The 27,028-nt window shown below is 47.5% G+C and overlaps 1 protein-coding gene across 1 annotated transcript; it reads left to right on the forward strand.

Annotated features, from left to right (window-relative positions):
* Positions 1-11,789: 11,789 nt before the first annotated feature.
* On the forward strand, positions 11,790-26,392 carry LOC129848655 (E3 ubiquitin-protein ligase RNF38-like; the record flags this gene model as incomplete). The annotated part of the gene is given in 8 exon segments (XM_055915754.1): positions 11,790-12,028; positions 12,545-12,893; positions 15,251-15,409; positions 20,640-20,807; positions 21,898-22,065; positions 24,766-24,869; positions 25,053-25,137; positions 26,271-26,392. Coding segments are annotated over 8 exon segments (1,394 nt in total), but the record flags the coding sequence as incomplete, so codon positions are not given.
* Between the last annotated feature and the right edge of the window lie 636 nt (positions 26,393-27,028).

The following is a 27,028-nucleotide window of genomic DNA, read 5'->3' on the forward strand; positions in this document are numbered from 1 at the left end:
CACTAGACATCATGATCCAGTCTGTTCTGTAACGTCTCACTAGACTAGAACATCATGATCCAGTCTGTTCTGTAACGTCTCACTAGACTAGACATCATGATCCAGTCTGTTCTGTAACGTCTCACTAGACTAGACATCATGATCCAGTCTGTTCTGTAACGTCTCACTAGACATCATGATCCAGTCTGTTCTGTAACGTCTCAGTTGACATCATGATCCAGTCTGTTCTGTAACGTCTCAGTAGACATCATGATCCAGTCTGTTCTGGAACGTCTCACTAGACATCATGATCCAGTCTGTTCTGTAACGTCTCACTAGACTAGACATCATGATCCAGTCTGTTCTGTAACGTCTTAGTAGACCTCATGATCCAGTCTGTTCTGTAACGTCTCACTAGACATCATGATCCAGTCTATTCGGTAACGTCTCACTAGACATCATGATCCAGTCTGTTCGGTAACGTCTCACTAGACATCATGATCCAGTCTGTTCTGTAACGTCTCACTAGACTAGACATCATGATCCAGTCTGTTCTGTAACGTCTCAGTAGACTAGACATCATGATCCAGTCTGTTCTGTAACGTCTCAGTAGACATCATGATCCAGTCTGTTCTGTAACGTCTCACTAGACATCATGATCCAGTCTGTTCGGTAACGTCTCACTAGACATCATGATCCAGTCTGTTCTGTAACGTCTCACTAGACTAGACATCATGATCCAGTCTGTTCTGTAACGTCTCAGTAGACTAGACATCATGATCCAGTCTGTTCTGTAACGTCTCAGTAGACTAGACATCATGATCCAGTCTGTTCTGTAACGTCTCACTAGACTAGACATCATGATCCAGTCTGTTCTGTAATGTCCCACTAGACTAGACCATCATGATCCAGTCTGTTCTGTAACGTCTCAGTAGACATCATGATCCAGTCTGTTCTGTAACGTCTCACTAGACATCATGATCCAGTCTGTTCTGTAACGTCTCACTAGACTAGACATCATGATCCAGTCTGTTCTGTAACGTCTTAGTAGACCTCATGATCCAGTCTGTTCTGTAACGTCTCACTAGACATCATGATCCAGTCTATTCGGTAACGTCTCACTAGACATCATGATCCAGTCTGTTCGGTAACGTCTCACTAGACATCATGATCCAGTCTGTTCTGTAACGTCTCACTAGACTAGACATCATGATCCAGTCTGTTCTGTAACGTCTCAGTAGACTAGACATCATGATCCAGTCTGTTCTGTAACGTCTCAGTAGACATCATGATCCAGTCTGTTCTGTAACGTCTCACTAGACATCATGATCCAGTCTGTTCGGTAACGTCTCACTAGACATCATGATCCAGTCTGTTCTGTAACGTCTCACTAGACTAGACATCATGATCCAGTCTGTTCTGTAACGTCTCAGTAGACTAGACATCATGATCCAGTCTGTTCTGTAACGTCTCAGTAGACTAGACATCATGATCCAGTCTGTTCTGTAACGTCTCACTAGACTAGACATCATGATCCAGTCTGTTCTGTAATGTCCCACTAGACTAGACCATCATGATCCAGTCTGTTCTGTAACGTCTCAGTAGACATCATGATCCAGTCTGTTCTGTAACGTCTCACTAGACATCATGATCCAGTCTGTTCTGTAACGTCTCACTAGACTAGACATCATGATCCAGTCTGTTCTGTAACGTCTCAGTAGACTAGAACATCATGATCCAGTCTGTTCTGTAACGTCTCACTAGACTAGACATCATGATCCAGTCTGTTCTGTAACGTCTCAGTAGACATCATGATCCAGTCTGTTCTGTAACGTCTCAGTAGACATCATGATCCAGTCTGTTCTGTAACGTCTCAGTAGACATCATGATCCAGTCTGTTCTGTAACGTCTCAGTAGACATCATGATCCAGTCTGTTCTGTAACGTCTCACTAGACTAGACCATCATGATCCAGTCTGTTCTGTAACGTCTCAGTAGACATCATGATCCAGTCTGTTCTGTAACGTCTCACTAGACATCATGATCCAGTCTGTTCTGTAACGTCTCAGTAGACTAGAACATCATGATCCAGTCTGTTCTGTAACGTCTCACTAGACTAGACATCATGATCCAGTCTGTTCTGTAACGTCTCACTAGACTAGACATCATGATCCAGTCTGTTCTGTAACGTCTCAGTAGACTAGACATCATGATCCAGTCTGTTCTGTAACGTCTCAGTAGACTAGACATGATCCAGTCTGTTCTGTAACGTCTCAGTAGACTAGACATCATGATCCAGTCTGTTCTGTAACGTCTCACTAGACATCATGATCCAGTCTGTTCTGTAACGTCTCAGTAGACTAGACATCATGATCCAGTCTGTTCTGTAACGTCTCACTAGACTAGACATCATGATCCAGTCTGTTCTGTAACGTCTCAGTAGACATCATGATCCAGTCTGTTCTGTAACGTCTCACTAGACATCATGATCCAGTCTGTTCTGTAACGTCTCACTAGACATCATGATCCAGTCTGTTCTGTAACGTCTCACTAGACTAGACATCATGATCCAGTCTGTTCTGTAACGTCTTAGTAGACATCATGATCCAGTCTGTTCTGTAACGTCTCACTAGACATCATGATCCAGTCTGTTCGGTAACGTCTCACTAGACATCATGATCCAGTCTGTTCGGTAACGTCTCACTAGACATCATGATCCAGTCTGTTCTGTAACGTCTCACTAGACATCATGATCCAGTCTGTTCTGTAACGTCTCACTAGACTAGACATCATGATCCAGTCTGTTCTGTAACGTCTCAGTAGACTAGACATCATGATCCAGTCTGTTCTGTAACGTCTCAGTAGACTAGACATCATGATCCAGTCTGTTCTGTAACGTCTCACTAGACTAGACATCATGATCCAGTCTGTTCTGTAACGTCTCACTAGACTAGACCATCATGATCCAGTCTGTTCTGTAACGTCTCACTAGACATCATGATCCAGTCTGTTCTGTAACGTCTCACTAGACTAGACATCATGATCCAGTCTGTTCTGTAACGTCTCAGTAGACTAGACATCATGATCCAGTCTGTTCTGTAACGTCTCACTAGACTAGACATCATGATCCAGTCTGTTCTGTAACGTCTCACTAGACATCATGATCCAGTCTGTTCTGTAACGTCTCAGTAGACATCATGATCCAGTCTGTTCTGTAACGTCTCAGTAGACATCATGATCCAGTCTGTTCTGTAACGTCTCAGTAGACATCATGATCCAGTCTGTTCTGTAACGTCTCACTAGACTAGACCATCATGATCCAGTCTGTTCTGTAACGTCTCAGTAGACATCATGATCCAGTCTGTTCTGTAACGTCTCACTAGACATCATGATCCAGTCTGTTCTGTAACGTCTCAGTAGACTAGAACATCATGATCCAGTCTGTTCTGTAACGTCTCACTAGACTAGACATCATGATCCAGTCTGTTCTGTAACGTCTCAGTAGACTAGACATCATGATCCAGTCTGTTCTGTAACGTCTCAGTAGACTAGACATCATGATCCAGTCTGTTCTGTAACGTCTCAGTAGACTAGACATCATGATCCAGTCTGTTCTGTAACGTCTCACTAGACATCATGATCCAGTCTGTTCTGTAACGTCTCAGTAGACTAGACATCATGATCCAGTCTGTTCTGTAACGTCTCACTAGACTAGACATCATGATCCAGTCTGTTCTGTAACGTCTCACTAGACATCATGATCCAGTCTGTTCTGTAACGTCTCAGTAGACTAGACATCATGATCCAGTCTGTTCTGTAACGTCTCAGTAGACATCATGATCCAGTCTGTTCTGTAACGTCTCAGTAGACTAGACATCATGATCCAGTCTGTTCTGTAACGTCTCAGTAGACTAGACATCATGATCCAGTCTGTTCTGTAACGTCTCAGTAGACTAGACATCATGATCCAGTCTGTTCTGTAACGTCTCAGTAGACTAGACATCATGATCCAGTCTGTTCTGTAACGTCTCAGTGGACATCATGATCCAGTCTGTTCTGTAACGTCTCAGTGGACATCATGATCCAGTCTGTTCTGTAACGTCTCAGTAGACATCATGATCCAGTCTGTTCTGTAACGTCTCAGTAGACATCATGATCCAGTCTGTTCTGTAACGTCTCACTAGACATGATCCAGTCTGTTCTGTAACGTCTCACTAGACATCATGATCCAGTCTGTTCTGTAACGTCTCAGTAGACTAGACATCATGATCCAGTCTGTTCTGTAACGTCTCAGTAGACTAGACATCATGATCCAGTCTGTTCTGTAACGTCTCACTAGACATCATGATCCAGTCTGTTCTGTAACGTCTCACTAGACATCATGATCCAGTCTGTTCTGTAACGTCTCACTAGACATCATGATCCAGTCTGTTCTGTAACGCCCCACTAGACATCATGATCCAGTCTGTTCTGTAACGCCCCTCTAGACATCATGATCCAGTCTGTTCTGTAACGTCTCAGTAGACATCATGATCCAGTCTGTTCTGTAACGTCTCACTAGACATCATGATCCAGTCTGTTCTGTAACGTCTCACTAGACTAGACATCATGATCCAGTCTGTTCTGTAACGTCTCACTAGACATCATGATCCAGTCTGTTCTGTAACGTCTCACTAGACATCATGATCCAGTCTGTTCTGTAACGTCTCACTAGACATCATGATCCAGTCTGTTCTGTAACGTCTCAGTAGACATCATGATCCAGTCTGTTCTGTAACGTCTCACTAGACATCATGATCCAGTCTGTTCTGTAACGTCTCACTAGACATCATGATCCAGTCTGTTCTGTAACGTCTCACTAGACATCATGATCCAGTCTGTTCTGTAACGTCTCACTAGACATCATGATCCAGTCTGTTCTGTAACGTCTCAGTAGACATCATGATCCAGTCTGTTCTGTAACGTCTCACTAGACATCATGATCCAGTCTGTTCTGTAACGTCTCACTAGACATCATGATCCAGTCTGTTCTGTAACGTCTCACTAGACATCATGATCCAGTCTGTTCTGTAACGTCTCAGTAGACTAGACATCATGATCCAGTCTGTTCTGTAACGTCTCACTAGACTAGACATCATGATCCAGTCTGTTCTGTAACGTCTCACTAGACATCATGATCCAGTCTGTTCTGTAACGTCTCAGTAGACTAGACATCATGATCCAGTCTGTTCTGTAACGTCTCACTAGACTAGACATCATGATCCAGTCTGTTCTGTAACGTCTCAGTAGACATCATGATCCAGTCTGTTCTGTAACGTCTCAGTAGACATCATGATCCAGTCTGTTCTGTAACGTCTCACTAGACATCATGATCCAGTCTGTTCTGTAACGTCTCACTAGACATCATGATCCAGTCTGTTCTGTAACGTCTCACTAGACATCATGATCCAGTCTGTTCTGTAACGTCTCACTAGACATCATGATCCAGTCTGTTCTGTAACGTCTCACTAGACTAGACATCATGATCCAGTCTGTTCTGTAACGTCTCACTAGACATCGTGATCCAGTCTGTTCTGTAACGTCTCACTAGACTAGACATCGTGATCCAGTCTGTTCTGTAACGTCTCACTAGACTAGACATCGTGATCCAGTCTGTTCTGTAACGTCTCAGTAGACTAGACCATCATGATCCAGTCTGTTCTGTAACGTCTCACTAGACATCATGATCCAGTCTGTTCTGTAACATCTCAGTAGACTAGACCATCATGATCCAGTCTGTTCTGTAACGTCTCAGTAGACTAGACATCATGATCCAGTCTGTTCTGTAACGTCTCAGTAGACATCATGATCCAGTCTGTTCTGTAACGTCTCAGTAGACATCATGATCCAGTCTGTTCTGTAACGTCTCACTAGACATCATGATCCAGTCTGTTCTGTAACGTCTCAGTAGACATCATGATCCAGTCTGTTCTGTAACGTCTCACTAGACATCATGATCCAGTCTGTTCTGTAACGTCTCAGTAGACATCATGATCCAGTCTGTTCTGTAACGTCTCACTAGACATCATGATCCAGTCTGTTCTGTAACGTCTCACTAGACATCATGATCCAGTCTGTTCTGTAACGTCTCACTAGACATCATGATCCAGTCTGTTCTGTAACGTCTCAGTAGACTAGACATCATGATCCAGTCTGTTCTGTAACGTCTCACTAGAACATCATGATCCAGTCTGTTCTGTAACGTCTCAGTAGACTAGACATCATGATCCAGTCTGTTCTGTAACGTCTCACTAGACATCATGATCCAGTCTGTTCTGTAACGTCTCACTAGACATCATGATCCAGTCTGTTCTGTAACGTCTCACTAGACTAGACATCATGATCCAGTCTGTTCTGTAACGTCTCACTAGAACATCATGATCCAGTCTGTTCTGTAACGTCTCAGTAGACCATCATGATCCAGTCTGTTCTGTAACGTCTCAGTAGACCATCATGATCCAGTCTGTTCTGTAACGTCTCAGTAGACATCATGATCCAGTCTGTTCTGTAACGTCTCAGTAGACTAGACATCATGATCCAGTCTGTTCTGTAACGTCTCAGTAGACTAGACATCATGATCCAGTCTGTTCTGTAACGTCTCACTAGACATCATGATCCAGTCTGTTCTGTAACGTCTCACTAGAACATCATGATCCAGTCTGTTCTGTAACGTCTCACTAGACTAGACATCATGATCCAGTCTGTTCTGTAACGTCTCAGTAGACATCATGATCCAGTCTGTTCTGTAACGTCTCACTAGACATCATGATCCAGTCTGTTCTGTAACGTCTCAGTAGACATCATGATCCAGTCTGTTCTGTAACGTCTCAGTAGACTAGACATCATGATCCAGTCTGTTCTGTAACGTCTCAGTAGACATCATGATCCAGTCTGTTCTGTAACGTCTCAGTAGACTAGACATCATGATCCAGTCTGTTCTGTAACGTCTCAGCAGACATCATGATCCAGTCTGTTCTGTAACGTCTCACTAGACTAGACATCATGATCCAGTCTGTTCTGTAACGTCTGACTAGACATCATGATCCAGTCTGTTCTGTAACGTCTCACTAGACATCATGATCCAGTCTGTTCTGTAACGTCTCACTAGACATCATGATCCAGTCTGTTCTGTAACGTCTCACTAGACATCATGATCCAGTCTGTTCTGTAACGTCTCAGTGGACATCATGATCCAGTCTGTTCTGTAACGTCTCACTAGACATCATGATCCAGTCTGTTCTGTAACGTCTCAGTAGACTAGACATCATGATCCAGTCTGTTCTGTAACGTCTCAGTAGACATCATGATCCAGTCTGTTCTGTAACGTCTCAGTGGACATCATGATCCAGTCTGTTCTGTAACGTCTCACTAGACATCATGATCCAGTCTGTTCTGTAACGTCTCACTAGACATCATGATCCAGTCTGTTCTGTAACGTCTCACTAGACATCATGATCCAGTCTGTTCTGTAACGTCTCAGTAGACTAGACATCATGATCCAGTCTGTTCTGTAACGTCTCACTAGACTAGACATCATGATCCAGTCTGTTCTGTAACGTCTCACTAGACATCATGATCCAGTCTGTTCTGTAACGTCTCAGTAGACTAGACATCATGATCCAGTCTGTTCTGTAACGTCTCACTAGACTAGACATCATGATCCAGTCTGTTCTGTAACGTCTCAGTAGACATCATGATCCAGTCTGTTCTGTAACGTCTCAGTAGACATCATGATCCAGTCTGTTCTGTAACGTCTCACTAGACATCATGATCCAGTCTGTTCTGTAACGTCTCACTAGACATCATGATCCAGTCTGTTCTGTAACGTCTCACTAGACATCATGATCCAGTCTGTTCTGTAACGTCTCACTAGACATCATGATCCAGTCTGTTCTGTAACGTCTCACTAGACATCATGATCCAGTCTGTTCTGTAACGTCTCACTAGACTAGACATCATGATCCAGTCTGTTCTGTAACGTCTCACTAGACTAGACATCATGATCCAGTCTGTTCTGTAACGTCTCAGTAGACTAGACATCATGATCCAGTCTGTTCTGTAACGTCTCAGTAGACATCATGATCCAGTCTGTTCTGTAACGTCTCAGTAGACATCATGATCCAGTCTGTTCTGTAACGTCTCAGTAGACTAGACATCATGATCCAGTCTGTTCTGTAACGTCTCACTAGACTAGACATCATGATCCAGTCTGTTCTGTAACGTCTCACTAGACTAGACATCATGATCCAGTCTGTTCTGTAACGTCTCAGTAGACTAGACATCATGATCCAGTCTGTTCTGTAACGTCTCACTAGACATCATGATCCAGTCTGTTCTGTAACGTCTCAGTAGACTAGACATCATGATCCAGTCTGTTCTGTAACGTCTCAGTAGACTAGACATCATGATCCAGTCTGTTCTGTAACGTCTCAGTGGACATCATGATCCAGTCTGTTCTGTAACGTCTCAGTGGACATCATGATCCAGTCTGTTCTGTAACGTCTCAGTGGACATCATGATCCAGTCTGTTCTGTAACGTCTCAGTAGACTAGACATCATGATCCAGTCTGTTCTGTAACGTCTCAGTAGACTAGACATCATGATCCAGTCTGTTCTGTAACGTCTCAGTAGACTAGACATCATGATCCAGTCTGTTCTGTAACGTCTCAGTAGACTAGACATCATGATCCAGTCTGTTCTGTAACGTCTCAGTAGACTAGACATCATGATCCAGTCTGTTCTGTAACGTCTCACTAGACATCATGATCCAGTCTGTTCTGTAACGTCTCACTAGACATCATGATCCAGTCTGTTCTGTAACGTCTCACTAGACATCAGGATCCAGTCTGTTCTGTAACGTCGGGGGGGGGGGGGGGGGTAGCCATGGTGTGTGCGTTACCACTGGGGGGGGGGGGGGTGTAGCCATGGTGTGTGCCTTACCACTGGGGGGGGGGGGGTAGCTATGGTGTGTGCCTTACCACTGGGGGGGGGTAGCTATCGTGTGTGCCTTATCAATGGGGGGGAGGGGTGTAGCCACGGTGTGTGCCTTACCACTGGGGGGGTGGGGGTAGCCATGGTGTGTGCCTTACCACTGGGGGGGGTAGCCATGGTGTGTGCCCTACCACTGGGGGGGGTAGCCATGGTGTGTGCCTTACCACTGGGGGGGGGGGGGGGTGTAGCCATGGTGTATGCCTTACCACTGGGGGGGGGGGGGGGGGGGTAGCCATGGTGTGTGTCTTACCACTGGGGGGGTTGGGTAGCCACGGTGTGTGTCTTACCACTGGGGGGGGGGGGGGTAGCCATGGTGTGTGCCTTACCACTGGGGGGGGGGGGTAGCCATGGTGTGTGCCTTACCACTGGGGGGGGGGGGGGGGGTGTAGCCATGGTGTGTGTCTTACCACTGGGGGGGGTAGCCATGGTGTGTGTCTTACCACTGGGGGGGGGGTAGCCATGGTGTGTGTCTTACCACTGGGGGGGGGGTAGCCATGGTGTGTGTCTTACCACTGGGGGGGGGGTAGCCATGGTGTGTGCCTTACCACTGGGGGGGGGGGTAGCCATGGTGTGTGCCTTACCACTGGGGGGGGGGGGGGGTGTAGCCATGGTGTATGCCTTACCACTGGGGGGGTGTAGCCATGGTGTGTGTCTTACCACTGGGGGGGGGGGGTAGCCATGGTGTGTGCCTTACCACTGGGGGGGGGGGGGGTGTAGCCATGGTGTGTGCCTTACCACTGGGGGGGGGGTAGCCATGGTGTGTGTCTTACCACTGGGGGGGGGTAGCCAAGGTGTGTGCCTTACCACTGGGGGGGGGGGGGGGGTGTAGCCATGGTGTGTGTCTTACCACTGGGGGGGTAGCCATGGTGTGTGCCTTGTTTGCATCAATGATTAGTTGTCACCAGATTGCAAATAACATATTTGAGTCGGAGATAATTGACTTTGTTTTAGTTAACCAGAATGAAAAATTATTGTTCCTTTTTAGTTGTAGTTGTTTCTGGGTCTAATTAGTCGGTTACAGTCTCTTCAATTGCCACTGAAATATAGGTGTTTTGAAGGACATTTTAGTCACTGTAGTTGATGAAATGAACACTGGTGTGAATCGCACATGAGCTGGTGTGTGTGTGTGTGTGTGTGTGTGTGTGTGTGTGTGTGTGTGTGAGAGCGTGTGAGCGAGCTCTTTCCGGTAAGTAAGTGACTCACCGCTGACTGAAAAGTGTTCCCCAACTGTGTCTGTGAAAGTACGTCTCACTGCATCTCAACTTGAGATGACTCTCATATGGGCCTGTATTCATGTCTCTCACTCACGGAGGAAATACCCTGGGCAACAATATGGAGGTAGAATAGGGCTTGTGTGTTACTGAGCAACAATATGGAGGTAGAATAGGGTTTGTGTGTTACTGAGCAACAATATGGAGGTAGAATAGGGCTTGTGTGTTACTGAGCAACAATATGGAGGTAGAATAGGGCTTGTGTTACTGAGCAACAATATGGAGGTAGAATAGGGCTTGTGTTACAGAGCAACAACAAGGGGGTAGAATAGGGCTTGTGTTACTGAGCAACAATATGGAGGTAGAATAGGGCTTGTGTGTTACTGAGCAACAATATGGAGGTAGAATAGGGCTTGTGTGTTACTGAGCAACAATATGGAGGTAGAATAGGGCTTGTGTGTTACTGAGCAACAATATGGAGGTAGAATAGGGCTTGTGTGTTACTGAGCAACAATATGGAGGTAGAATAGGGCTTGTGTTACTGAGCAACAATATGGAGGTAGAATAGGGCTTGTGTTACAGAGCAACAACAAGGGGGTAGAATAGGGCTTGTGTTACTGAGCAACAATATGGAGGTAGAATAGGGCTTGTGTGTTACTGAGCAACAATATGGAGGTAGAATAGGGCTTGTGTGTTACTGAGCAACAATATGGAGGTAGAATAGGGCTTGTGTGTTACTGAGCAACAATATGGAGGTAGAATAGGGCTTGTGTGTTACTGAGCAACAATATGGAGGTAGAATGGGGCTTGTGTGTTACTGAGCAACAATATGGACTGTTAATCAGAGGGTCTGCTGCATCTCTGATTCATGATGGAGTTATAGGTGGTATCTGAAACTAACCTTGGTTTATCTCTCCTCCTCCCTCTCACCCTCCTCCTCCTCCCGCTCACCCTCCTCCTCCTCCCGCTCACCCTCCTCTTCCTCGCTCTCACCCTCTTCCTCCTCGCTCTCACCCTCTTCCTCCTCGCTCTCACCCTCTTCCTCCTCGCTCTCACCCTCTTCCTCCTCGCTCTCACCCTCTTCCTCCTCGCTCTCACCCTCTTCCTCCTCGCTCTCACCCTCTTCCTCCTCGCTCTCACCCTCTTCCTCCTCGCTCTCACCCTCTTCCTCCTCGCTCTCACCCTCTTCCTCCTCGCTCTCACCCTCTTCCTCCTCGCTCTCACCCTCTTCCTCCTCGCTCTCACCCTCTTCCTCCTCGCTCTCACCCTCTTCCTCCTCGCTCTCACCCTCTTCCTCCTCGCTCTCACCCTCTTCCTCCTCGCTCTCACCCTCTTCCTCCTCGCTCTCACCCTCCTCCTCCTCGTTCTCCTCCTCGCTCTCCTCCTCGCTCTCCTCCTCGCTCTCCCCCTCATCCTCGCTCTCCCCCTCATCCTCGCTCTCCCCCTCATCCTCGCTCTCCCCCTCATCCTCGCTCTCCCCCTCATCCTCGCTCTCCCCCTCATCCTCGCTCTCCCCCTCATCCTCGCTCTCCCCCTCATCCTCGCTCTCCCCCTCACCCTCCTCCTCGCTCTCCCCCTCTCCTCTCCATTTTCTTCCCATCCCTTCCAACAGAATGAGGACAGCCCCAGTCCAAAGCGTCAGAGACTATCTGGCCAATCAGTGCTGGATCTCTCCACGGTGGCCCCACCCTCCAACCCCTCTCCACCAATGAGGCCGTGGGAGCTGCCCCACAGTCGCAGACCTCCCCCTAACCCCCACCCCCACTACCACCAGGAGCGCTGCCATACACCTGTCAGACACAGACACAGGTAAGACTGTTACCGCACCTGGTACTGTGCTTTTCAGCTTGGTTACTTTGTTTGTTTGTTAGTCAGCTAGCTAGCTAGTCAGTTAGCTAGCTAGCTAGTCAGTTAGCTAGCTAGCTAGTCAGTAAGCTAGCTAGCTAGTCAGTAAGCTAGCTAGCTAGTCAGTTAGCTAGCTAGCTAGTCAGTTAGCTAGCTAGTCAGTTAGCTAGCTAGCTAGTCAGTTAGCTAGCTAGTCAGTTAGCTAGCTAGTCAGTCAGCTAGCGAGCTAGTCAGCTAGCGAGCTAGTCAGCTAGCGAGCTAGTCAGCTAGCGAGCTAGTCTGTTAGCGAGCTAGTCTGTTAGCGAGCTAGTCTGTTAGCGAGCAAGTGAGTCAGTTTGGAATGCTGAGCTCTGTTTGCTCAGTAGTCAATATGGACCAGTAAGAGCTAACGATGATGATGATGATGATGATGATATTGTGTTGATGGATAATACGTATCAGAATGATGAAGACTTAACTCTCCCCCCTCCTTTCCTCCAGTCCTCCAGCACGTCGCCAGCGTGGCCGTCTCTCCCGTACCCCCCGTCACCACCCTCCTCCTCCTCCTCCCCACCACCCCTCCCCTCCTCCCCCCTCCATCCGACTGGACCCCCAGGACCAAAGCTACCGCCACCACTACCCTCACCCCCACCAGAGCTACCCTCACCCCCCTCCTCCCCCCTACGGCCAGCCCCCAGCCCCTGCCGGAGGGGGCGTGGAGGAACCTCGAGCGTTCCACCCCCCCGCCCTGTCTCCACGGTTACTGCACCCTGCTGTCCATCATTCTCATCAAGCGGCTCACCACCACACACAGCAGCAAGGAACCATGGTCATGGACCTACATGAACAGGTTAGACTGGGAGAGGGAGGGGACCTATATTAACAGGTTAGACTGGGAGAGAGAGGGAGGAGGGGACCTATATTAACAGGTTAGATTGGGAGAGAGAGAGAGGAGGGGACCTATATTAACAGGTTAGACTGGGAGAGAGAGGGAGGAGGGGACCTATATTAACAGGTTAGACTGGGAGAGGGAGGGAGGAGGGGACATATATTAACAGGTTAGATTGGGAGAGAGAGAGAGGAGGGGACCTATATTAACAGGTTAGACTGGGAGAGAGAGGGAGGAGGGGACATATATTAACAGGTTAGACTGGGAGAGAGAGGGAGGAGGGGACATATATTAACAGGTTAGATTGGGAGAGAGAGAGAGGAGGGGACCTATATTAACAGGTTAGACTGGGAGAGAGAGGGAGGAGGGGACCTATATTAACAGGTTAGACTGGGAGAGGGAGGGAGGAGGGGACATATATTAACAGGTTAGACTGGGAGAGGGAGGGGACCTATATTAACAGGTTAGACTGGGAGAGGGAGGGGACCTATATTAACAGGTTAGACTGGGAGAGGGAGGGGACCTATATTAACAGGTTAGACTGGGAGAGAGAGAGAGGAGGGGACATATATTAACAGGTTAGACTGGGAGAGGGAGGGGACCTATATTAACAGGTTAGACTGGGAGAGAGAGGGAGGAGGGGACCTATATTAACAGGTTAGACTGGGAGAGAGAGGGAGGAGGGGACCTATATTAACAGGTTAGACTGGGAGAGAGAGGGAGGAGGGGACCTATATTAACAGGTTAGACTGGGAGAGAGAGGGGACCTATATTAACAGGTTAGACTGGGAGAGAGAGGGAGGAGGGGACCTATATTAACAGGTTAGACTGGGAGAGAGAGGGGACCTATATTAACAGGTTAGACTGGGAGAGGGAGGGGACCTATATTAACAGGTTAGACTGGGAGAGAGAGGGAGGAGGGGACCTATATTAACAGGTTAGACTGGGAGAGAGAGGGAGGAGGGGACCTATATTAACAGGTTAGACTGGGAGAGAGAGGGAGGAGGGGACCTATATTAACAGGTTAGACTGGGAGAGAGAGAGAGGGGACCTATATTAACAGGTTAGACTGGGAGAGGGAGGGGACCTATATTAACAGGTTAGACTGGGAGAGGGAGGGGACCTATATTAACAGGTTAGACTGGGAGAGAGAGGGAGGAGGGGACATATATTAACAGGTTAGACTGGGAGAGAGAGGGAGGAGGGGACCTATATTAACAGGTTAGACTGGGAGAGAGAGGGAGGAGGGGACCTATATTAACAGGTTAGACTGGGAGAGAGAGAGAGGAGGGGACCTATATTAACAGGTTAGACTGGGAGAGAGAGAGAGGAGGGGACCTATATTAACAGGTTAGACTGGGAGAGAGGGAAAAGGGGACCTATATTAACAGGTTAGACTGGGAGAGAGGGAAAAGGGGACCTATATTAACAGGTTAGACTGGGAGAGAGAGGGAGGGGACCTATATTAACAGGTTAGACTGGGAGAGAGGGAAAAGGGGACCTATATTAACAGGTTAGACTGGGAGAGAGAGGGAGGAGGGGACCTACATGAACAGGTTAGACTGGGAGAGGGAGGGACGAGGGGACCTATATTAACTCTCTCTCTCTCCCTCCAACAGGTCTCAGTCCCAGTCTCCTATATATTAACTCTCTCTCTCTCCAACAGGCCTCAGTCCCAGTCTCCTATATATTAACTCTCTCTCTCTCTCTCTCTCTCTCTCTCTCTCTCTCCAACAGGTCTCAGTCCCAGTCTCCTATATATTATCTCTCTCTCTCTCTCTCTCTCTCTCTCTCTCTCTCTCTCTCTCTCTCTCTCTCTCTCCAACAGGTCTCAGTCCCAGTCTCCTATATATTAACTCTCTGTCTCTCCAACAGGCCTCAGTCCCAGTCTCCTATATATTAACTCTCTCTCTCTCTCCAACAGGCCGCAGTCCCAGTCTCCTATATATTAACTCTCTCTCTCTCTCCAACAGGCCTCAGTCCCAGTCTCCTATATATTAACTCTCTCTCTCTCTCTCCAACAGGCCTCAGTCCCAGTCTCCTATATATTATCTCTCTCTCTCTCTCTCCAACAGGTCTCAGTCCCAGTCTCCTATATATTATCTCTCTCTCTCTCTCTCTCTCCAACAGGCCTCAGTCCCAGTCTCCTATATATTAACTCTCTCTCTCTCCAACAGGCCTCAGTCCCAGTCTCCTATATATTAACTCTCTCTCTCTCCAACAGGCCTCAGTCCCAGTCTCCTATATATTAACTCTCTCTCTCTCCAACAGGCCTCAGTCCCAGTCTCCTATATATTAACTCTCTCTCTCTCCAACAGGCCTCAGTCCCAGTCTCCTACACGGTGACTCCTGTCCCTTCTCATCATGGTCTGGTAACTCCTCTGTATACAGGACAGCACCTCCCTCCTGTCTGCTCCTCTCAACAACAGATCCCAGCCTGCAGTGTGGTCTTCAGTACAGGACAACACTACCACCCTGTGAGTAGAGACAGTAGTGTGTGTGTGTGTCGTCTTCAGGACAACACTACCACCCTGTGAGTAGAGACAGTAGTGTGTGTGTGTGTCGTCTTCAGGACAACACTACCACCCTGTGAGTAGAGACAGTAGTGTGTGTGTGTGTCGTCTTCAGGACAACACTACCACCCTGTGAGTAGAGACAGTAGTGTGTGTGTGTGTGTCGTCTTCAGGACAACACTACCACCCTGTGAGTAGAGACAGTAGTGTGTGTGTGTGTCGTCTTCAGGACAACACTACCACCCTGTGAGTAGAGACAGTAGTGTGTGTGTGTGTCGTCTTCAGGACAACACTACCACCCTGTGAGTAGAGACAGTAGTGTGTGTGTGTCGTCTTCAGGACAACACTACCACCCTGTGAGTAGAGACAGTAGTGTGTGTGTGTGTGTGTGTGTCGTCTTCAGGACAACACTACCACCCTGTGAGTAGAGACAGTAGTGTGTGTGTGTGTGTGTGTGTGTGTGTCGTCTTCAGGACAACACTACCACCCTGTGAGTAGAGACAGTAGTGTGTGTGTGTGTGTCGTCTTCAGGACAACACTACCACCCTGTGAGTAGAGACAGTAGTGTGTGTGTGTGTGTGTGTGTGTCGTCTTCAGGACAACACTACCACCCTGTGAGTAGAGACAGTAGTGTGTGTGTGTGTGTCGTCTTCAGGACAACACTACCACCCTGTGAGTAGAGACAGTAGTGTGTGTGTGTGTGTGTGTGTGTGTGTGTGTGTGTGTGTGTGTGTGTCGTCTTCAGGACAACACTACCACCCTGTGAGTAGAGACAGTAGTGTGTGTGTGTGTGTCGTCTTCAGGACAACACTACCACCCTGTGAGTAGAGACAGTAGTGTGTGTGTGTGTGTGTGTGTGTCGTCTTCAGGACAACACTACCACCCTGTGAGTAGAGACAGTAGTGTGTGTGTCGTCTTCAGGACAACACTACCACCCTGTGAGTAGAGACAGTAGTGTGTGTGTGTGTGTCGTCTTCAGGACAACACTACCACCCTGTGAGTAGAGACAGTAGTGTGTGTGTGTGTGTCGTCTTCAGGACAACACTACCACCCTGTGAGTAGAGACAGTAGTGTGTGTGTGTGTGTGTGTGTGTCGTCTTCAGGACAACACTACCACCCTGTGAGTAGAGACAGTAGTGTGTGTGTGTGTGTCGTCTTCAGGACAACACTACCACCCTGTGAGTAGAGACAGTAGTGTGTGTGTGTGTGTGTGTCGTCTTCAGGACAACACTACCACCCTGTGAGTAGAGACAGTAGTGTGTGTGTGTCGTCTTCAGGACAACACTACCACCCTGTGAGTAGAGACAGTAGTGTGTGTGTGTGTGTGTGTGTGTGTCGTCTTCAGGACAACACTACCACCCTGTGAGTAGAGACAGTAGTGTGTGTGTGTGTGTGTCGTCTTCAGGACAACACTACCACCCTGTGAGTAGAGACAGTAGTGTGTGTGTGTGTGTCGTCTTCAGGACAACACTACCACCCTGTGAGTAGAGACAGTAGTGTGTGTGTGTGTGTGTGTGTGTGTCGTCTTCAGGACAACACTACCACCCTGTGAGTAGAGACAGTAGTGTGTGTGTGTGTGTGTGTGTGTGTCGTCTTCAGGACAACACTACCACCCTGTGAGTAGAGACAGTAGTGTGTGTGTGTGTGTGTGTGTGTCGTCTTCAGGACAACACTACCACCCTGTGAGTAGAGACAGTAGTGTGTGTGTGTGTGTGTGTCGTCTTCAGGACAACACTACCACCCTGTGAGTAGAGACAGTAGTGTGTGTGTGTCGTCTTCAGGACAACACTACCACCCTTTGAGTAGAGACAGTAGTGTGTGTGTGTGTGTCGTCTTCAGGACAACACTACCACCCTGTGAGTAGAGACAGTAGTGTGTGTGTGTGTGTGTCGTCTTCAGGACAACACTACCACCCTGTGAGTAGAGACAGTAGTGTGTGTGTGTGTGTGTGTCGTCTTCAGGACAACACTACCACCCTGTGAGTAGAGACAGTAGTGTGTGTGTGTGTGTGTCGTCTTCAGGACAACACTACCACCCTGTGAGTAGAGACAGTAGTGTGTGTGTGTGTGTGTGTGTGTGTGTGTGTGTGTGTCGTCTTCAGGACAACACTACCACCCTGTGAGTAGAGACAGTAGTGTGTGTGTGTGTGTCGTCTTCAGGACAACACTACCACCCTGTGAGTAGAGACAGTAGTGTGTGTGTGTGTGTCGTCTTCAGGACAACACTACCACCCTGTGAGTAGAGACAGTAGTGTGTGTCGTCTTCAGGACAACACTACCACCCTGTGAGTAGAGACAGTAGTGTGTGTGTGTGTGTGTGTGTGTGTGTGTCGTCTTCAGGACAACACTACCACCCTGTGAGTAGAGACAGTAGTGTGTGTGTGTGTGTTTCGTCTTCAGGACAACACTACCACCCTGTGAGTAGAGACAGTAGTGTGTGTGTGTGTGTGTGTGTCGTCTTCAGGACAACACTACCACCCTGTGAGTAGAGACAGTAGTGTGTGTGTGTGTGTCGTCTTCAGGACAACACTACCACCCTGTGAGTAGAGACAGTAGTGTGTGTGTGTGTGTGTGTGTGTCGTCTTCAGGACAACACTACCACCCTGTGAGTAGAGACAGTAGTGTGTGTGTGTGTGTCGTCTTCAGGACAACACTACCACCCTGTGAGTAGAGACAGTAGTGTGTGTGTCGTCTTCAGGACAACACTACCACCCTGTGAGTATAGACAGTAGTGTGTGTGTGTGTGTCGTCTTCAGGACAACACTACCACCCTGTGAGTAGAGACAGTAGTGTGTGTGTGTGTCGTCTTCAGGACAACACTACCACCCTGTGAGTAGAGACAGTAGTGTGTGTGTGTGTCGTCTTCAGGACAACACTACCACCCTGTGAGTAGAGACAGTAGTGTGTGTGTGTGTCGTCTTCAGGACAACACTACCACCCTGTGAGTAGAGACAGTAGTGTGTGTGTGTGTCGTCTTCAGGACAACACTACCACCCTGTGAGTAGAGACAGTAGTGTGTGTGTGTGTGTGTCGTCTTCAGGACAACACTACCACCCTGTGAGTAGAGACAGTAGTGTGTGTGTCGTCTTCAGGACAACACTACCACCCTGTGAGTAGAGACAGTAGTGTGTGTGTGTGTGTGTGTGTGTGTGTGTCGTCTTCAGTACAACACTACCACCTTAACGACAGTCCTTGAAATGGTTCTCCTGGGTCATGTTCAAGAGGGCACAACATTTATAACCTTTCAGATACAAATGTCTAGTCTGGTACCAGTCAGTCATTCCACTCCTTGGTCTAGTCTGGTACCAGTCAATAGTCATTTCACTCCTTTGTCTAGTATGGTACCAGTCAGCTGTCATTTCACTCCTTGGTCTAGTCTGGTACCAGTCATCTATCATTTCACTCCTTGGTCTAGTCTGGTACCAGTCAGCTGTCGTTCCACTCCTTGGTCTAGTCTGGTACCAGTCAGCTATCATTCCACTCCTTGGTCTAGTCTGGTACCAGTCAGCTATCATTCCACTCCTTGGTCTAGTCTGGTACCAGTCAGCTATCATTCCACTCCTTGGTCTAGTCTGGTACCAGTCAGCTATCATTTCACTCCTTGGTCTAGTATGGTACCAGTCAGTCATTCAACTCCTTGGTCTAGTCTGGTACCAGTCAGCTATCATTCCACTCCTTGGTCTAGTCTGGTACCAGTCAATACTCATTTCACTCCTTGGTCTTGTCTGGTACCAGTCAGCTATCATTCCACTCCTTGGTCTAGTCTGGTACCAGTCAGCTATCATTCCACTCCTTGGTCTAGTCTGGTACTAGTCAGCTATCATTCCACTCCTTGGTCTAGTCTGGTACCAGTCAGCTGTCATTCCACTCCTTGGTCTAGTCTGGTACCAGTCAGCTATCGTTCCACTCCTTGGTCTAGTCTGGTACCAGTCAGCTATCGTTCCATTCCTTGGTCTAGTCTGGTACCAGTCAGCTATCTTTCCATTCCTTGTTTTTAGTCTGGTACCAGTCAGCTATCGTTCCATTCCTTGGTCTAGTCTGGTACCAGTCAGCTGTCATTTCACTCCTTGGTCTAGTCTGGTACCAGTCAGCTATCGTTCCACTCCTTGGTCTAGTCTGGTACCAGTCAGCTATCGTTCCAATCCTTGGTCTAGTCTGGTACCAGTCAGCTGTCATTCCACTCCTTGGTCTGGTACCAGTCAATAGTCATTTCACTCCTTGGTCTAGTCTGGTACCAGTCAGCTATCATTCCACTCCTTGGTCTGGTACCAGTCAGCTATCATTCCACTCCTTGGTCTAGTCTGGTACCAGTCAGCAGTCATTCCACTCCTTGGTCTAGTCTGGTACCAGTCAGCTATCATTTCACTCCTTGGTCTAGTCTGGTACCAGTCAGCTGTCATTCCACTCCTTGGTCTAGTCTGGTACCAGTCAGTCATTCAACTCCTTGGTCTAGTCTGGTACCAGTCAGCTATCATATCACTCCTTGGTCTAGTCTGGTACCAGTCAATAGTCATATCACTCCTTGGTCTAGTCTGGTACCAGTCAGCTGTCATTTCACTCCTTGGTCTAGTCTGGTACCAGTAATCTGTCATTCCACTCCTTGGTCTAGTCTGGTACCAGACAGCTATCATTCCACTCCTTGGTCTAGTCTGGTACCAGTCAGCTGTCATTCCACTCCTTGGTCTAGTCTGGTACCAGTCAGCTGTCGTTCCACTCCTTGGTCTAGTCTGGTACCAGTCAGCTGTCATTCCACTCCTTGGTCTAGTCTGGTACCAGTCAGCTATCATTTCACTCCTTGGTCTAGTCTGGTACCAGTCAGCTGTCATTCCACTCCTTGGTCTAGTCTGGTACCAGTCAGCTATCATTTCACTCCTTGGTCTAGTCTGGTACCAGTCAGCTGTCATTTCACTCCTTGGTCTAGTCTGGTACCAGTCAGCTGTCATTCCACTCCTTGGTCTAGTCTGGTACCAGTCAGCTGTCATTCCACTCCTTGCTTGCTTGTGTTTGCTGACCCCTGGTGGCAAAAATAATTAAATGCAGATATATATCATTGACATGCACAGTAGTATCAAACCTCACTTTCTCTCACTCTCCCCCTCCCTCTCCCTCCCACTCTCCCTCTCCCTCCCTCTCCCTCCCTCTCTCCATCTCTCCCCCTCTCCCTCCCCCTCCCTCTCTCCATCTCTCTCTTTCAGATGCTGGGGGCGTGTTCGGTGCAGCATTTACCTGTGCCCTACTCCTTTCCCTCCCTCCTCTCCAGTGATCCCCCTTTCCTCCTCCCCCCTCCCCACCTCTCTCACCACCCCCCCCACCTCCCTCCACCTGGACACTTCCTTCCCTTCCCGACACAACAGTCCAGATCGGTAAGAAACACATCACTCTGATTTTCATTATAATCAGGAATTGTATTTATGACGGTTTCTCCAAGTACCCAGTCTAGTTTGTTTTTAATGTCTGTGTTTCTCCAAGGATCCACTCTAGTTTGTTTTTAATGTCTGTGTTTCTCCAAGGATCCACTCTAGTTTGTTTTTAATATCCTGCAATAGATGTAATGACCCTTTAACCACCTAGGTAGTGGTATTCTATTTATTTAACCTTTTTATTTAACTAGGCAAGTCAGTTAGCAAATTCTTATTTACAATGACGGCCTACCCTGTCCAAACCCTCCCCTAACCCGGACGACACTGGGCCAATTGTGTGCCGCCCAATGGGACTACCCAGGCCCTTTAACCATTAAGGTAGTGGTGCTGCCCAGGCCCTTTAACCATTAAGGTAGTGGTGCTGCCCGGGCCCTTTAACCATTAAGGTAGTGGTGCTGTCCGGGCCCTTTAACCATTAAGGTAGTGGTGCTGTCCGGGCCCTTTAACCATTAAGGTAGTGGTGCTGCCCGGGCCCTTTAACCATTAAGGTAGTGGTGCTGTCCGGGCCCTTTAACCATTAAGGTAGTGGTGCTGCCCGGGCCCTTTAACCATTAAGGTAGTGGTGCTGCCCGGGCCCTTTAACCATTAAGGTAGTGGTGCTGCCCGGGCCCTTTAACCATGTTTGTAATGTTGAATCAGTATTGTTACTACATGGTTGGATAAGTTGCTGCTGTTTTGCTTAAGCATTCTGTGACTAAGTCAGTCTCATATTCACATCTTAAATTGCTTTCTATTCACAATGTGCTCACTTTGACTTGAATTATAATTAGTCAAAGTGACTTGACATACGTTTTAGAATCTATTATAAACTTTTCCCCAGGCCTAGAGAACCCTTGAAACTAGAGAACAAGTTGTAACAGCACATAATCCCCTTGTATGCCAATGACCCTTCATAGCCCTTTTTGTATGCCCCTTTAATATGCCTATGACCCTTCATAGCCCTTTTTGTAGGCATGTTAAAAGGGCATATGACCCTTCATAGCCCTTTTTGTATGCTTATGACCCTTCATAACCCTTTGTATCCCTGTCATAGCCGTTGCAGAGGATAGAGAACGAGGTGGAGCTGCTTGGAGAGCACCTGTCTGTGGGAGGGGGGTTCAACTACCCTCATGGAGGACACCACCCCTCCTCCCTGCCCCCCTCCACACCCCTCCAGTTCCTGTCTCATCACGACTCCCTGTCACAGGAGCTGTTCGGAGTGGTAAGACGCCCCCCCCCCCCCCCCCCCCCCCCCCAGTACCTCTCTCACCCTTCCTCCCTGCCCCCCTCCAGTTCCTCTCTCACCCTTCCTCCCTGCCCCCCTCCAGTTCCTCTCTCACCCTTCCTCCCTGCCCCCCTCCAGTTCCTCTCTCATCACGACTCCCTGTCACAGGAGCTGTTCACCCACACCTCATGCTAGCCATCAAAACACCTGCCCAAGGGCTGTCTTGCACGGCCACTCGTCTAAGTATTTGTATTTATTAAGGATCCCATTTAGTTCCTGCAAAGGCAGCAGCTACTCTTCCTGGGGTTTATTATGGATCCCCATTAGTTCCTGCCAAGGCAGCAGCTACTCTTCCTGGGGTTTATTGTGGATCCCCATTAGTTCCTGCCAAGGCAGCAGCTACTCTTCCTGGGGTTTATTGTGGATCCCCATTAGTTCCTGCCAAGGCAGCAGCTACTCTTCCTGGGGTTTATTGTGGATCCCCATTAGTTCCTGCCAAGGCAGCAGCTACTCTTCCTGGGGTTTATTATGGATCCCCATTAGTTCCTGCCAAGGCAGCAGCTACTCATAATAACACTATGTACACACAGATGGAGAACACCATGTGACAATAACACTATGTACACACAGATGGAGAACACCATGTGACAGTAACACTATGTACACACAGATGGAGAACACCATGTGACAGTAACACTATGTACACACAGATGGAGAACACCATGTGACAGTAACACTATGTACACACAGATGGAGAACACCATGTGACAGTAACACTATGTACACACAGATGGAGAACACCATGTGACAGTAACACTATGTACACACAGATGGAGAACAACATGTGACAGTAACACTATGTACACACAGATGGAGAACACCATGTGACAGTAACACTATGTACACACAGATGGAGAACACCATGTGACAGTAACACTATGTACACACAGATGGAGAACACCATGTGACAGTAACACTATGTACACACAGATGGAGAACACCATGTGACAGTAACACTATGTACACACAGATGGAGAACACCATGTGACAGTAACACTATGTACACACAGATGGAGAACACCATGTGACAGTAACACTATGTACACACAGATGGAGAACACCATGTGACAGTAACACTATGTACACACAGATGGAGAACACCATGTGACAGTAACACTATGTACACACAGATGGAGAACACCATGTGACAGTAACACTATGTACACACAGATGGAGAACACCATGTGACAGTAACACTATGTACACACAGATGGAGAACACCATGTGACAGTAACACTATGTACACACAGATGGAGAACACCATGTGACAGTAACACTATGTACACACAGATGGAGAACACCATGTGACAGTAACACTATGTACACACAGATGGAGAACACCATGTGACAGTAACACTATGTACACACAGATGGAGAACACCATGTGACAGTAACACTATGTACACACAGATGGAGAACACCATGTGACAGTAACACTATGTACACACAGATGGAGAACACCATGTGACAGTAACACTATGTACACACAGATGGAGAACATCATGTGACAGTAACACTATGTACACACAGATGGAGAACACCATGTGACAGTAACACTATGTACACACAGATGGAGAACACCATGTGACAGTAACACTATGTACACACAGATGGAGAACACCATGTGACAGTAACACTATGTACACACAGATGGAGAACACCATGTGACAGTAACACTATGTACACACAGATGGAGAACACCATGTGACAGTAACACTATGTACACACAGATGGAGAACACCATGTGACAGTAACACTATGTACACACAGATGGAGAACACCATGTGACAGTAACACTATGTACACACAGATGGAGAACACCATGTGACAGTAACACTATGTACACACAGATGGAGAACACCATGTGACAGTAACACTATGTACACACAGATGGAGAACACCATGTGACAGTAACACTATGTACACACAGATGGAGAACACCATGTGACAGTAACACTATGTACACACAGATGGAGAACACCATGTGACAGTAACACTATGTACACACAGATGGAGAACACCATGTGACAGTAACACTATGTACACACAGATGGAGAACACCATGTGACAGTAACACTATGTACACACAGATGGAGAACACCATGTGACAGTAACACTATGTACACACAGATGGAGAACACCATGTGACAGTAACACTATGTACACACAGATGGAGAACACCATGTGACAGTAACACTATGTACACACAGATGGAGAACACCATGTGACAGTAACACTATGTACACACAGATGGAGAACACCATGTGACAGTAACACTATGTACACACAGATGGAGAACACCATGTGACAGTAACACTATGTACACACAGATGGAGAACACCATGTGACAGTAACACTATGTACACACAGATGGAGAACACCATGTGACAGTAACACTATGTACACACAGATGGAGAACACCATGTGACAGTAACACTATGTACACACAGATGGAGAACACCATGTGACAGTAACACTATGTACACACAGATGGAGAACACCATGTGACAGTAACACTATGTACACACAGATGGAGAACACCATGTGACAGTAACACTATGTACACACAGATGGAGAACACCATGTCCTTACCTCTATGAAGGGTTCTTACCGTTCCTTTCTCTGTCCCTCTCCCAGCCGTACCCCCACTTCATGCCTCGGCGAATCACAGGGCGTCGTTACCGCTCCCAGCAGACCGTGCCCCCGGCCCCCTACCACCCAGGCTTCCTGCCTTACTTCCTGTGAGTACTACTTCTTCTCTTGTTGTTGTAGCAGCACCTATGCAGTACATGTTGGAACAAATCATGGGTTTATATTGTATAATACTGTATGATGTTATATTAGGCATTGTGATCATTTTGTTTATTGAAATGTACCCCCTCTCCCTCCCCTGTCTCTCCATCTCTCCCCCTCCTGTCTCTCAGGTCGATGCTTCCAGTGGTTCCTACAGTCGGTCCTACCATCAGTCTAGAGTTAGATGTGGATGATGGAGAGGTAGAGAACTATGAAGTAAGCTAGCCACAGAGCTAACTATACATCTATATGGTCTAGTGTAGTGGAGGTAAGCTAGCCACAGAGCTAACTATACATCTATATGGTCTAGTGTAGTGGAGGTAAGCTAGCCACAGAGCTAACTATACATCTATATGGTGTAGTGTAGTGGAGGTAAGCTAGCCACAGAGCTAACTATACATCTATATGGTGTAGTGGAGGTAAGCTAGCCACAGAGCTAACTATACATCTATATGGTGTAGTGGAGGTAAGCTACCCACAGAGCTAACTATACATCTATATGGTGTAGTGGAGGTAAGCTAGCCACAGAGGTAACTATACATCTCTATGGTGTAGTGGAGGTAAGCTAGCCACAGAGGTAACTATACATCTCTATGGTGTAGTGGAGGTAAGCTACCCACAGAGCTAACTATACATCTATATGGTGTAGTGGAGGTAAGCTAGCCACAGAGGTAACTATACATCTATATGGTGTAGTGGAGGTAAGCTACCCACAGAGCTAACTATACATCTATATGGTGTAGTGGAGGTAAGCTAGCCCACAGAGCTAACTATACATCTATATGGTGTAGTGGAGGTAAGCTACCCACAGAGCTAACTATACATCTATATGGTGTAGTGGAGGTAAGCTACCCACAGAGCTAACTATACATCTATATGGTGTAGTGGAGGTAAGCTAGCCCACAGAGCTAACTATACATCTACATGGTCTAGTGGAGGTAATCTAGCCACAGATCTAACTATACATCTATATGGTGTAGTGTAGTGGAGGTAAGCTAGCCACAGAGCTAACTATACATCTACATGGTCTAGTCAACTCTAATGTAGTGGAGGTAGTTTTAATGAACTAGTCTAGTGTTGGCTGACACATCTAGCCTCGTGTTAGTTCCAATAGCTAATGCCTAGGCTTCAGCTCAGTGGGCTAAAACGATTAAAACCTGTTGATTGGTGTGTAGATGTACACTATATCATGTTCTGCATAGTGTACATCAATCCAATGCTGTTATGTCCTCAAGGGCGAGGGAATGAACGCACCAAGGGTAGATGGGAGGACAACAAGAAGTTATCTTGTGTAGGTAGACCGGCTCTTCTCTGACCTCTAACCTTTAACCCCCCTGTCTGACCTCCAGGCCCTGTTGAACCTAGCAGAGCGTCTGGGCGAGGCCAAACCCAGAGGACTGACCAAGGCTGACATAGAACAGCTTCCCTCCTACCGCTTCAACCCCAACAACCACCAGTCAGAACAGACACTGTGAGTAGAGTCCCTTCAACAACCACCACCAGTCAGAACAGACACTGTGAGTAGAGTCCCTTCAACCACCAGTCAGAACAGACACTGTGAGTAGAATCCCTTCAACAACCACCAGTCAGAACAGACACTGTGAGTAGAGTCCCTTCAACAACCACCAGTCAGAACAGACACTGTGAGTAGAATCCCTTCAACAACCACCAGTCAGAACAGACACTGTGAGTAGAGTCCCTTCAACAACCACCACCAGTCAGAACAGACACTGAGTAGAGTCCCTTCAACAACCACCACCAGTCAGAACAGACACTGTGAGTAGAGTCCCTTCAACAACCACCAGTCAGAACAGACACTGTGAGTAGAGTCCCTTCAACAACCACCAGTCAGAACAGACACTGTGAGTAGAGTCCCTTCAACAACCACCACCAGTCAGAACAGACACTGTGAGTAGAGTCCCTTCAACAACACCACCAGTCAGAACAGACACTGTGAGTAGAGTCCCTTCAACAACCACCAGTCAGAACAGACACTGTGAGTAGAGTCCCTTCAACAACCACCACCAGTCAGAACAGACACTGTGAGTAGAGTCCCTTCAACAACAACCACCAGTCAGAACAGACACTGTGAGTAGAGTCCCTTCAA

This window comes from Salvelinus fontinalis, unplaced genomic scaffold (genome assembly GCF_029448725.1).
Source record: "Salvelinus fontinalis isolate EN_2023a unplaced genomic scaffold, ASM2944872v1 scaffold_1084, whole genome shotgun sequence".
Taxonomy (NCBI): domain Eukaryota; kingdom Metazoa; phylum Chordata; class Actinopteri; order Salmoniformes; family Salmonidae; genus Salvelinus; species Salvelinus fontinalis.